This window comes from Bos indicus, chromosome 7 (genome assembly GCF_029378745.1).
Source record: "Bos indicus isolate NIAB-ARS_2022 breed Sahiwal x Tharparkar chromosome 7, NIAB-ARS_B.indTharparkar_mat_pri_1.0, whole genome shotgun sequence".
Taxonomy (NCBI): domain Eukaryota; kingdom Metazoa; phylum Chordata; class Mammalia; order Artiodactyla; family Bovidae; genus Bos; species Bos indicus.
The window spans coordinates 79,854,854-79,867,835 of record NC_091766.1 but is presented as its reverse complement, the minus strand read 5'-3'; the positions used below and the strand labels follow the sequence as shown (position 1 = coordinate 79,867,835).

Below are 12,982 nucleotides of genomic sequence, written 5' to 3'. Positions count from 1 at the left end.
GTCCTATAGTCCATGGGGTAGCAAAGAGTCAGACACGACTGAACAACTGAACAACAAATATGCTGTGTAACCTTTTGTATCTGGCTTCTTTCACTTAACAAAATATTTTCAAGATTCATCCATGTAAGAATATTTCATTCTTATTTAAAAAAATTTCATCCCCTTTTATGTTTTAATCATACCCCATGGTATGGAGAGATTACATTTTGTTTCTCCATTCACCGATTGATAGACATTTGGATTGTTTCCACTTATGAGCTATTATGAATAAATGCTGCTATGAACATTTATGTATATTTTTAAATGAGAAAGTTTTAGTTCTCTGTAGGAATATATCTAGTAATGGAATTACTAGGTCATACTGTAATTCTTTAACTTTTTGAAGGACTATTGAATTCCTTCCACAGTGGCTCTATATTTTACATTCCCACAAATCATGTATGAGGGTTCCAATTTTTCCACATCTCCACCAATACTTGTTATTGTCCGTCCTTTCGTTATAGCTGCCTCAGTGGGTGCTCAGTGGTATTTTTTAAACTCATGGCTGTATCAAGCATGGTCCTACCTGGGCATGAGACGGTGGAAGTCCTCTTCTTATGTAAACACCAAAGAGAGCATCCTTCCCAAGGGAGATGTTGAACTTTAAGAACTGTGGTTGACTGATGTGAATCTGCGATCTCCAAAACACACCTGGTGGGACTTCTTGGGTCACGCGCCGACCAACTTCTGCTTCACCACTGTCTATGCTGCTGTTCTTCAAGGACCAGGGCACTGGAAAATAGGAATTGACATCAAGTCGGTGACATGCGTACCCATTATTTGGCTCTACATTTCCAAATGATTACATGCTAGGATTTAAATATATATATATATAAAGATGAAATTCATGGCAAGTTTCTCTTCAGGTCACAGCTTAAAACATTTAGATTTTGGGGACTTCCCTGGTCACCTGGTGGTTAAGAATCTGCCTGCCAATGCAAGGGATACGGATTTGATCCCTGGTCCAGGAGGATCCCGCTCACTGTGGAGCCCTGAGCCTGTGAGCCACAACTACTGAGCCCACGTGCTGCAACCACTGAAGCCTGCAGCCCCTGAACCTGTTTTCTGCAGCGAGAGAAGCCACCACGATGTAAAGCCCGAGCACCACAAACAGAGAGTAGCCCCTGCTCAAGATGACCACAGAAAGCCTGCGCACGACAACAAAGAACAGGGCAGACGAAAACCAAAACAAACCATCTCGGTTTTAAATAAGAAACACAGAAACACGTACCCCAGGGCATCCGAAACATTGGCACAATGCTTCCTGAACTTCTGTGACTGCTCGTTACTGATCAACTATCCTAAGAGTTACAGTCTGACAAGTACATGTAAAGCTTCCAGCACCCCAAATGTGACTGGGATGTTAAATCATCAGCAGGAGAGCGGAGAGTGATGTTAATTTGGCATGAAATGTAATTCGTGCAGCCTTTAATTATTCTTTCCAGCCACAAACAAGTCCAATATACTCTGACATTCTCATAAATTAAAAAAGAAAAAAAAAAGAGACATCGGTGAATAAAAATCAGTCCAAAGTAAATAAAATAACTGAACAGAAAATGCTGGCTTGCCCTCAGGCTGACCCAATACTGCTGTTAGCGGCTTCCCTGGTGGCTCAGAAGGTAAAGTGTCTGCCTGCAGTGTGGGAGACCTGGGTTCGATCCCTGGGTCAGGAAGATCCCCTGGAGAAGGAAATGGCAACCCACTTCAGTATGCTTGCCTGGAAAATTCCATGGATGGAGGAGGCTGGTAGGCTACAGTCCATGGTGTCACAAAGAGTCAGACATGACTGAGTGAGTTCACTTCTTCACTTCTTCCCTGCTCGAGGGAGGGACTTAAGAATCATGTGGAAACCACACCCCTCACATGTTGACACTGGTACATCTCTGTTGCATTATCTGAAATCACCTACATAGAAACCATTGGTTGCACATACTCAGCATCCTTCAGAACTTTAGTAATAGGAGTTCCAGAAAATCCCACTTTAAAAGAGGATTTCTTAATAACAATGAACCAGCCAGGGTCACCCGCACTTCAGAGGGTGGTTTGCTTTACAAATATAGAATTAAGAAAAAGCTGGGAGTTACTAGTAGTTGCCTAAGAAGAGCAAGTTAATTAATTTCCCAGAGCCTCATTAATCTCCTCTCTAAAATGGGAATAAAACCTTGTTGGAAGCTGGTTTCAGATAGGCCATTTGTGATTCCTTCAAATGGATTCTAAACTTGAAATATAAAAGCACACTATCTTCTTAAGATCTTCTAAACCAGCTGAAATCAAATACAGAAAGAATTGAAGACATTTTGGGTTTTGAGGGTCTTTTCATTTTTTGATTGATCACTTTGGTGGCCTTGTGGATCTGAAAACTTTAGCCTGAAAGGCAAAGCAGGGGAAGCAGGCTCCCTCCTGCATTCTGTAATGCATGGACTCCTCTGAATATATTCATCTGTACTTGGCCGCAATCCATTGCCAAAGGTTTGGATGGTCAGGAGGGATCATGCAGTTGCAGAAGACTGGCCTGAAGGGTTAGTGACTTAGCCACCCCGCTCTGTTACTATCTGGCCACTGCAGTCAAGACAAGACTCGTAAATGACTCATAAATGACAGCTTCGCCATCTGGAAAATGGAGAGGTGACATTCTTGGATCCTGAAGGTTTTCTATATCTAAATTATAAAAGAGAAACCGCAGAGTGACTTGAGGGTGTAAAGTTATTTTTTTTCCCCTTTGTAATAGTTCAATAGCGGGACAAATACAAAGTAAACAGGGGCTTCAAATCAAGTAGGAGACACCTTGGTTTGGCCCTTAAGAGGACACTCTTGACCTTTAGAATAGGGAATGGGCTTCCACAGGAAGTTGGGAAGCTTCCATCACAAAACACTGTTAGGAAGAAAAGAAACTAGTGAGTCCTGTGGTCAGCTCTTTAGATGGGGACTCGATGATGCATTCCCCAAACATTTTCATGTGGCCTCAGAGACTGTGGAGTTGGAGGGTCCCTGTATCACATGTAAGAGCAGAGACTCTGGACTGAGACCGCCTTGGCCCAAATCCCAGCTTTGCCACTTGCTAGGGGCATCCTTCTCTGGGCCTCAGTTCCCTCACCTGCACAATTGGGACATTATTATTATTTATTTCATAGGGTTGTTAAAAGAATTTAATGACTTAATCTATGCTCTTAGAGGACTTTTTGGCAAGAAACAAGCACTAAATAAAAACTATCTAAGACTCAATAGTGGAGAAGGAAATGGCAACTCACTCCAGTATTCTTGCTGGAAAACCCCATGGACTGTATGTAGCCTGTCAGGTCCTCTGTCCACGGGGTCGCAGGAGTTGGACATGATTTAGCAACCAAACTACCACCACCACCAAGACTCAACAGAGGGGTGTTTATTTTGCTGACGTAATGACATACCCAGGGGGAATCACTTTTTATCACCACTTGATCAGAAGCTCTGATGAATATAAATTAGAAATACATTTGTACTTAAAAATGCTGCTTTTGATGGGCTTCCGTTCTCCCCAGTTAAGACCTTTTGGAAGAAGGGATACAATAAAAAGGATGCAGTAAGGAAGTAATACAGGAAAAAAAAAAAAAACAAAAAACCTTTGGGGAAGAACAGTTTACAAACCTCTTATAAAGACCACATGTAAGCCCAGCAATCATTCATAGTTTGCAACAAGTTAAAGAAACGCATTAAAAATGAAAGCATTTTAAAGAAGTTATTCATCTTTACACTTAATAAAATGAACTTTCCCTCATGTCTGTTGGGCTTTCAGGGGTTGCTGGGTTAATGACAGGATATGAAAAGGAAGCTGGAAATAGGCACCCACGAGCCTGCTAATCTGATGCTGAAACTTAAACAGATTTTGATAATATCAAACCAAGTAAGGATGCCAGAGATGGCAAAGGGAGCTGGTTTCCAAAGAGTGGCTGTGAGGGAGAAATTCCTGCAAGGAGCCTCAGGGGTTTGGTTCAGGGCTGAAAGCAGTGAGGTCCCCCTTCTTTCATGAGACCCTGACTTCAGGACACTGATGTCAGCAACAGCTGCTCCCGCCAGGGTGACAGGCTGCTTTCTCAGTAGTCACACTGCCCCCCGGGTTCTAGATGCTCGCTCCCCATGCCCTATCCACTAAAGGAGGCAGTGTACCTGGTGCTAAAGGTTTTGCAGTCAGACAGAACTGGGTTCAAATCCTGGCTCTGGTTCTTGCTTGCTGTGTGACCTCCACCAATCTGCTTAACCTCTCTGGGCCTTCACTGTCTTTTTGTTAAGATGGGAATGATAATAGTAACTATCTCATAGGGTGAGAGTAACAAATCAAAGTACACAAAGTAGGTGCTGAGCAGACTAATAATAAAATAAATGCTCAGATCAGATCAGTCGCTCAGTCGTGTCCGACTCTTTGCAACCCCATGAATCGCAGCACGCCAGGCCTCCCTGTCCATCACCAACTCCCAGAGTTCACTCAGACTCACGTCCATCGAGTCAGTGATGCCATCCAGCCATCTCATCCTCTGTCGTCCCCTTCTCCTCTTGCCCCCAATCCCTCCCAGCCTCAGAGTCTTTTCCAATGAGTCAACTCTTCGCATGGGGTGGCCAAAGTACTGGAGTTTCAGCTTTAGCATCATTCCAAATGCTAGTTACATTAATTAAATAAAAGAATGAAAAACTATAATGGAACTATAAGGGAAAGCATCTGTCTTTCTTTTCAGAGTACAGAAGTTCCAAAAGGAAACAACGTGTATATATGTGACATGCACGTATATATTTATATATTATGCACATATCTATCTACCTACCTATTCATCTATCCATCAAGAGAGAAGGGAGAGTCTAACTCTCTCTTAAGAGAATGATGGGAACAAGTTTAAAATTGGGAGTCAGGCTCTGTTTCCATTACTGACTTTTGGTGGGACATTCCAGGAGCCAGTGTGGTTATCTTTCTGATTAGATTATTGAAAAACCTGCTTTCTTGAGTTAACACTGAAATAAAGATCCTGTCAGCTTTACCTTCACACTGAAGCTCTTTTGTCCTTTACCCCCCGCCTCCCACCAGATAAACAGGTTCTTTCTCTGTCTCCGTAGCATTTACACTTAGCTCTACTGCAGCACTGTTATTAGGGACTATGTTGATTTTGTTCGCCTTCCTAGTTGTCATTCAGTCTCTAAGCTGTGTCCAACTCTTTGTGACCCCAGGGACTGCAGCTTGCCAGGCTTCCCTGTCCTTCACTATCTCCTGGAGCTATCTTGAGCACTACCTTGCCCAAACTCATGTCCATTGAGTTGGTGATGCTACCCAACCATCTCATCCTCCATCACCCCCTTCTCCTTCTGCCTTCAATTTTTCCCAGCATCAGCATCTTTTCTAGTGAGTTGGCTCTTCACATGATGTGACCAAAGCACTGTAGCCTCAGCTTCAGCATCAGTCCTTCCAATGAATATTCAGGGTTGATTTCCTCTAGGGTGGGCTGGTTTGATCTCTTTGTTGTCCAAGGGTCTCTCAAGAGTCCTCTTAGCACCACAATTTAAAAACACCGATTCTTCAGTGCTAAACCTTTCCTATGGTCCAACTCTCACGTCTATACATGACTACTGGAAAAACCACAGCTTTGACTAGATGGACCTTTGTCGGCAAAGTGATAACTCTGCTTTTTAATGCGCTGTCTAGGTTGGCCTTCCTAAGTCTCCCTTATTAGACACTGTGCTCTCTGAGGTCAGGCAGAGCCGCAAATTCATCTCTGGGTTCTCGGCGGCTTGCACTTGGCAAGTCACGGGTAATCTATAAATGCCTGTTGAACTGAATCAAGTTTTATCTGCCCATCTGATTGGGTATTTTAACTTAATCCTTATGAATACTGAGTGAAATGAGAGCTTTCAGGAAGATTTACTTTGAAAGGTTGCATGGAAACTGATTTTTTTTTTTTTAATAAAACTCTCTTTTCAAATCTCCACAGGGAGATTTATTTAAACAAAACAAAAGTATCTAAACAAAATTTCTTTATGAATTCTTTTGAAAAATCATGAGTCAGCTTTTAATTTATCTTTTATATAAAATCTTATAAACAAAACAATGAGCCAGGGCAGCTGGAGTCTAGTGGGTAAGTTCTTAGATTAACAACCCAAAGTTGAGAGTCCTTATCCTGATGCTTTATGACTCTGAACCATTTGTGGAAGGAACAGGGGTGTAAAGGAATTATTTTGTTGACCTCCCCTCCTTGCTATTAAGAAGGTGGCTAGTTTTAGGCGGGTTAGCTCTCAGGTCTCATTGTTCTTGTTTACATAAGAGTGGTATGACCCCCAAATATCTTAAGATGCATTCCACCCTAGCCTGCTGTGGTCTACAGAGTGAGCTAGGAGGGCTGTCTCCTGTTTTGTGCTACAAAGGCGCATGTGTGGTGTCTGCAGGGGAAGGGTTATCAGAAAGTGAAGGTTACATCCCTTTTAACAAACTAGTGATTGCTTTCAAAGTAAGCTTCCCAGATGCAAAACTGAAGTATGCTTTTGCAAACAGGGGTTTTCACTTTTTCCCCATCAGATCAGTTCAGTTGCTCAGTCGTGTCCAACTCTTTGTGACCCCATGGACTGTAGCATGCCAGGCTTCCCTGTCCATCACCAACTCCCAGAGCTTACTCAAACTCATGTCGACTGAGTTGGTGATGCCATCCAACCATCTCATCCTCTGTTGTCCCCTTCTCCTCCTGTCTTCAATCTTTCCCAGCATCAGGGTCTTTTCCAATGAATCAGTTCTTCGCATCAGGTGACCAAAGTATATGAGTTTGAGCTTCAGCATCAGTCCTTCCAATGAATATTTAAGACTGATCTCCTTTAGGATGGACTGGCTGGATCTCCCTGCAGTCCAAGGGACTCTCAAGAGTCTTCAACACCACAGTTCCAAAGCATCAATTCTTCGATGCTCAGCTTTCTTTATAGTCCAACTCTGACATCCATACATGACTACTGGAAAAATCATAGCTTTGACTAGATGGACCTTTGTTGGCAAAGTAGTGTCTCTGCTTTTTAATATGCTGTCTAGGTTGGATAGCTCAGTTGGTAAAGAATCTGCCTGCAATGTGGGAGACCCAGTTCGATTCCTGGGTTGGGAAGATCCCCTGCAAAAGGGATAGGCTACCCACTCCAGTATTCTTGGGCTTTTCTTACGGCTCAGCTGGTAAAGAATCCGCCTGGAACACAGGAGACCTGGGTTGGGAAGATTCCCTGGAGAAGGGAAAGGCTACCCACTCTAGTATTCTGGCCTGGAGAATTCCATGATGAGTTCATGGGGTTGCAAAGAGTCAGACACGACGGAGCAACTTTCGCTTTCACTTTCTAGGTTGGTCATAACTTTTCTTTCAAGGAGGAAGCGTTTTTTAATTTCATGGCTGTAGTCACCATCTGCAGTGACTTTGGAGCCCCCCAAAATAAAGTCTGTCACTGTTTCCATTGTTTCCTCATCTATTTGCCATGAAGTGATGGGACCAGATGCCACAATCTTAGTTTTAATATATATATATATATATTTCCATATATATATATATTTCCATATATATATATATATATTGCTGCTAAGTCACGTCAGTCATGTCCGACTCTGTGCGACCCCATAGACAGCACCCAACAGGCTCCTCCGTCCCTGGGATTCTCCAGGCAAGAATACTGGAGTGGGTTGCCATTTCCTTCTCCTATATATATATGTGTGTGTGTGTGTGTGTGTGTGTGTGTGTGTATATATATTTTTTGTTGTTGTTTAGTTGCTCACTCATGTCCGACTCTTTGTGATCCCATGGAGTGCAGCCCGCCAGTCCCCTCTGCCCATGGGATTTTCCAGGCAAGAATACTGGAGTGGGGTGCCATTTCCTTCTCCAGGGGCTCTTTCCAACCCACGGATCACACCCAGGTCTTCTGAGTGTCTTCTGCATTGCAGGCATATTCTTTTACCACTGAGCCATTGGGGGAAGTACAAATTTTTCATTTCGAAATAATTTCAGATTTATAGAAAAATTTCAAAAGTTGGTACAAAGATCCCTGCATCTCCTTCACCCAGACTCCAAAAATATTACATACACTCGTGCTTTCTCTATATATAAATGTTTTTTTTTAACTGAAACATTCAGAATTAAGTTGTAAACAGGTTACTCCTCTAAATATCTCCATGTGTTTCTCTTAAAAACAAGGGCATTCTTTTTCAGAACCACAGTGCAGTTATCAAAAATAGAAAAATAACAATGATACAACTAAACACATATATTTATAGATCTTATTCAAATTTGCCAATTGTTACACCAATAGTCTTTACAACTAACGGAAAAAAAAAGACTCTACATACTTAAAAGAGTCTTTAAAATGAATGCGCATAACTTGGGTAATTTTAAAAATAATAAAAAGGAGGAAAAATACACCAATATTGCCACTGAAGAGATAAAAAGGAAAGATGGTTTTTGTAAACTACTATTGCCGATGTGAGGAACCATTCTAGTGACTCCATCCCTGAGGGTCAAATCCCTGGGCGGCTGTCTGGAAAGTCTGTGCTAGCCTCTGAGGTCAAAGGGGCCAGCAGCCCGAACCAGGCTCCTAGTCCCACAGACAAGGATCTGAACCTGGGCTCCTGGAGCCGTGCCAGCTGTTCCAGGATCAGAAGTATGGCTAATCCCTAAGAGGATGCCACTGAGAGACACTCAACAAGGAAACAACATAATTACATTTCCAGCTTTACCACCAGAGAAACGGTGGCTCAGATGGTAAACACGCTGCCTGCAATGCTGGACACTTGGGTTTGATCCCTGGGTCAGAAAAATCCCCTGGAGAATTAAATGGCAACCCACTCCAATGTTCTTGCCTAGAGAATCCCATGGACAGAGGAGCCTGGCAGGCTACAGTCCATGGGATTGCAAAGTCGCACACTACTGAGCAAGGAACACTTTCTTTACCTCCAAGATGGGTGTCCACGTACTGAGAAGCTCTAAGATATCAGGGGGCAATGTTACGTGTGGAGCTGGTCAGCCCTGGGTTTGAATCCCAGCTTTGACAGCTACTAGCTGCATGCCTTTGGGCTGATCCTGCCCCTTCTCCAAGTCTGTCTACTCATGTGGGGTTGTATAATGGGGTTGCTTCTAAGGATTTATCAGAGTAACATAGGTAGGACCTGGCTTTTAGGTGCTTCTATATCTTTCTATCTGTTGCACTACCTTTGAACATCTGTAAATATTTATCACAGATCTGGAGGATAAATGTGTAGTGGTCTAATTTATGATATCAGCTGCATAGTGTAGGCACTATTTTTTTTTAAACTGGTGTATAGTTTCCAGTAGTTGTATACAGATGTGAGGGTTGGAACCATAAGGAAGGCTGAGCACCGAAGAATTGATGTTTTTGAATTGTGGTGCTAGAGAAGATTCTTGAGAGTCCTGTGGACTGCAAGGAGATCCAACCAGTCAATCTTAAAGGAGATCAACCCTGAGTATTCATTGGAAGGAATGATGCTGAAGCTCCAATATTTTGGCCACCTGATGAAAAAGCTGACTCACTGGAAAAGACCCTGATGCTGGGAAGAATTGAGGGCAAGAGGATTATGGGGCTACAGAGGATGAGATGGCTGGATGCTATCACTGACTCAATGGACCTGAGTTTGAACAAACTCTGGGAGATGGCAGACAGGAAAGCCTGGCATGCTATAGTCCATGGGGTCACAAAGAGTCATACATGACTTAGCGACTGAACAACAACACTAGTTGCTTTACAATGTTGTACAATGAAGTGAATCAGTTATATTTATACATATATCCCCTTCCTCTGGCCCACCGCCAACCTGCTCCATTCCACCCCTCTCGGTCATCACAGAGCACAGAGCCCAGCTCCCCGTGCTATTCAGCAGCTTCCCACCAGCTATTTTATGCACGGCTGTATATATATGTCAATGCTCCTCTCTCAGTTCATCCCACCCTCTCTTTCCCCTGCTGTGTCCACAAGCCTATTCTTAGTATCTGCATGTCCATTTCTGCTCTGCAAATAGGTTCATCTGTACCATTTTTCTAGATTCCACATTTATGCATTAATATATGATATTGGTTTTTCTCTTTCTGACTGGCTTCACTTTGTATGACAGACTTTAGACCCATTCACACCTCTGAAAATGACCCAATTTCACTCCTTTTTATGGCTGAATAATATCCCATTGTATATATGCACCACATCGACAGAGGGCCTAGGGCTGGGACTGGGCCATAATGAGACAGGCACTTTTCAGAGCAGCTGAAATCAATATACAATGAGTTGTCAATATGTCTGCAGACCTGGGGGAAACTTATGGCATAAATTAAAGTGGTATGGTCGGAGAAAGCAAAGTCTATTCATCCCAAACTACAGGTGTTGGTGGAGACTCTAGCTGCTTAGGTGGACAACTGAAAAGCGGTTGTATATTTATTTAACAATGATTCTTGAAGGTACCAAGCAATGTCAGGTGGGTCATTCACTCATGTATTCATGCAACAACTATCTATCAGGCATCAACTGCAGCACTAGGTAATCTCTGGTCAACATTAAAGTTGGGGTGTCTGTCATTCCCATTATCTAGGCAGCCTGAAATCAGGGTCCCATGGAGAGCATCAAGCACAGGGGAATTTAACACCATTCTGTAATCATTCTGTGAGAGTCCACCACCATCCTTGGGCTCTTGGTAATGACCGAGGGTGGGGTCCTGGCAAACACCATGGAGTCCAGCCTGCGACTGCCAGAGCTGCAGCTTCCATGGCCAGCTTTTCTTCCTATCTATGAGCTGCCCAGTGAAAAGTGGAGATGACGATCATTTTGCCCTATGAAGCAGATGCTTAAGACACATTGGTTCTGGCTGGTTCACCTCCAGCTTAAAGATGAGATTTCTGGGATTTTAGAGGCAACACTCTAATGATCAATTTCACAGGATAGTCTACTTCTATAACTTCCACGGAAGATTGCTCATAGAAATGTGAAGTGACTGCCTATTTCAGACACATGTACCTAAAATTCCAGCCAGTTAAATAAGACTGATGTTGAGCAAAATGACAGCCATCCGTAGCCCCATTAGAAGCTAATAATTTCAGAAAATGTTGCCATAATTCATTTATGGATACAGCGAGACTATTCCCCAAACAAGTGATAAAGGGAATGGACTCATAGTCATACCAGGAAAATGAAGCCTCATATTAATACTTCCCAAACTTGAACTGAACTCTGGAGGCACCTTCGCATAAATCTGCCTTGCAGATTATTCTGCCTCACATATTTTTATCTATCGCAAATAAAGTGGAATTCAGAATATTGCTTCAGTCATTACACCTCGTTTCCATTTATTTGGGAAGCAGGACAACCATCTGGGGGTTCTGTTTAACCAAGAGATAGGTGAAAAGATCCACCTAAGGACATTAGATTCACCAGCTTGTCTAAGTCAGCAGCAGCCTGGAAGCCTGCCCGCTGCTCTTGGCTGGCTAATCCTTGGGAATAGACTTCCATCCCGAGCGTCCACTACTCCCATGATAGTTTTCAGAACATCACATAGCAACAGTGATTTTTATAAAATCCTTCAGCATGAGGAACTACATGTGGCTTTTACATCTTTTGAAACCTCAATCTTAGACAAAAATGGCCAACTCTCTGCCACTCAGGGTGTTAACAGATATTTATCCATCTAATTGTTCAGGTGAATATGCTTCTGTATTAATTTGTAGTTCAGTTCATTAGTATTACTTATAGCGGCTAAAATTGACGGATTGGTTACAACTCACCATGGAATCTCCCAGTTCCTTTATGGTTTTTTTTTTTTTTTTTTTTTTTAAAGACCAGAGGACCACAGAAGTAACGTGACTTGCTTAGGGTCACACAGGTCTTAAGTGCTGGCTGGAGCTTGGATCAGAAACCATGTCTGACCGATTCTGCAACCCACATATGTAACCACTATGCTGACTGCATTTGGGACCCTGGGCTAAGTATAAGAGATACAAAAACACATGTATCAAGCAGAGATCAAGCTTTGGGTGTGCAGGTCTCTCTGAAAGAGAAACATGCCAGTGAAATTTCAGGGCAAATGCAGCAGGGAGGGAAACTGGATCTCATTATTAATGCCTATGTCAAGGCATGATGGGCTTCCCCGGTGGTGCTGGTGGTGAAGAACCCACCTGCCAATGCAGGAGACACAAAAGATGATGGTTCCATCCCTGGGTTGGGAAAAATCTCCTGGAGAAGGGTATGGCAACCCACTTCAGTATTCTTGCCTGGAGAATCCTATGGACAGAGGAGCCTGGCGGGCTGAACAGAGGAGCCAGGCAGGTTAGAGTCCATAGGGTCACAGAGAGTCAGACATGACTGAAGTGACTTAGCACACATGCATGCATGATGGTGCTATGTACAACAGGGAGTATGCAACTCAGAACACGGTGCAGGTGGCAGTCAGAAGCTGACATCCAGCAGTTAGATGCACTAAGAGGTACCCTTCTGTAACAATGGTAGAATGGCCTGGCCTCCAAAATGAAGGGAGTTGCTGCATTGCTATGTAGGCTATGGGTGTTGTATCTGCCAGCAGATGTGCAGTACAGTAATGACTGGCTCAAACATAATGACCCCTTGCCCTTCTGGGAACTTCACCGACTTTGAAAAAGCTCCATGTAGGGAAGTGATCATTTTGGAACCCTGGGCTGTGTTCATTGAGAGGCTGACGAGAGCCAGAGGAAGAATTAGCAACCTCCCTGCTAATCTGGCTCCTAGTACCATACATTAAGCCAACTAGTAAAAATCATTATGAAGTTTTTGCTGAAAGGGCAAGTGTAGAAAAACATGTTTCTAAACAGAATAACAGTCTTTGCCATTTTTTTCCAACTTGCATACCATCTGGAAATTCTGATTTTTTTTTTTCAAAGGGTAGGAAAGAAATGTGCTCCAGGCACAAATAAATGTTTACAGCTGAGTTATAAACCGAGAATGGTGGGGC

General features: G+C 43.1%; 1 protein-coding gene across 4 annotated transcripts in view; it reads right to left on the bottom strand.

Annotated features, from left to right (window-relative positions):
* Window positions 1-12,982, bottom strand: part of LOC109561123 (teneurin-2) — a 765,441-nt gene that overhangs the window by 229,893 nt on the left and 522,566 nt on the right. For all 4 annotated transcript variants that reach the window (XM_070793964.1, XM_070793965.1, XM_070793967.1 and 1 more), the window contains one exon: window positions 566-771. In XM_070793964.1, the coding sequence (XP_070650065.1) occupies window positions 566-771 (206 nt within the window). The remainder of the gene's footprint in view (window positions 1-565; window positions 772-12,982) is intronic.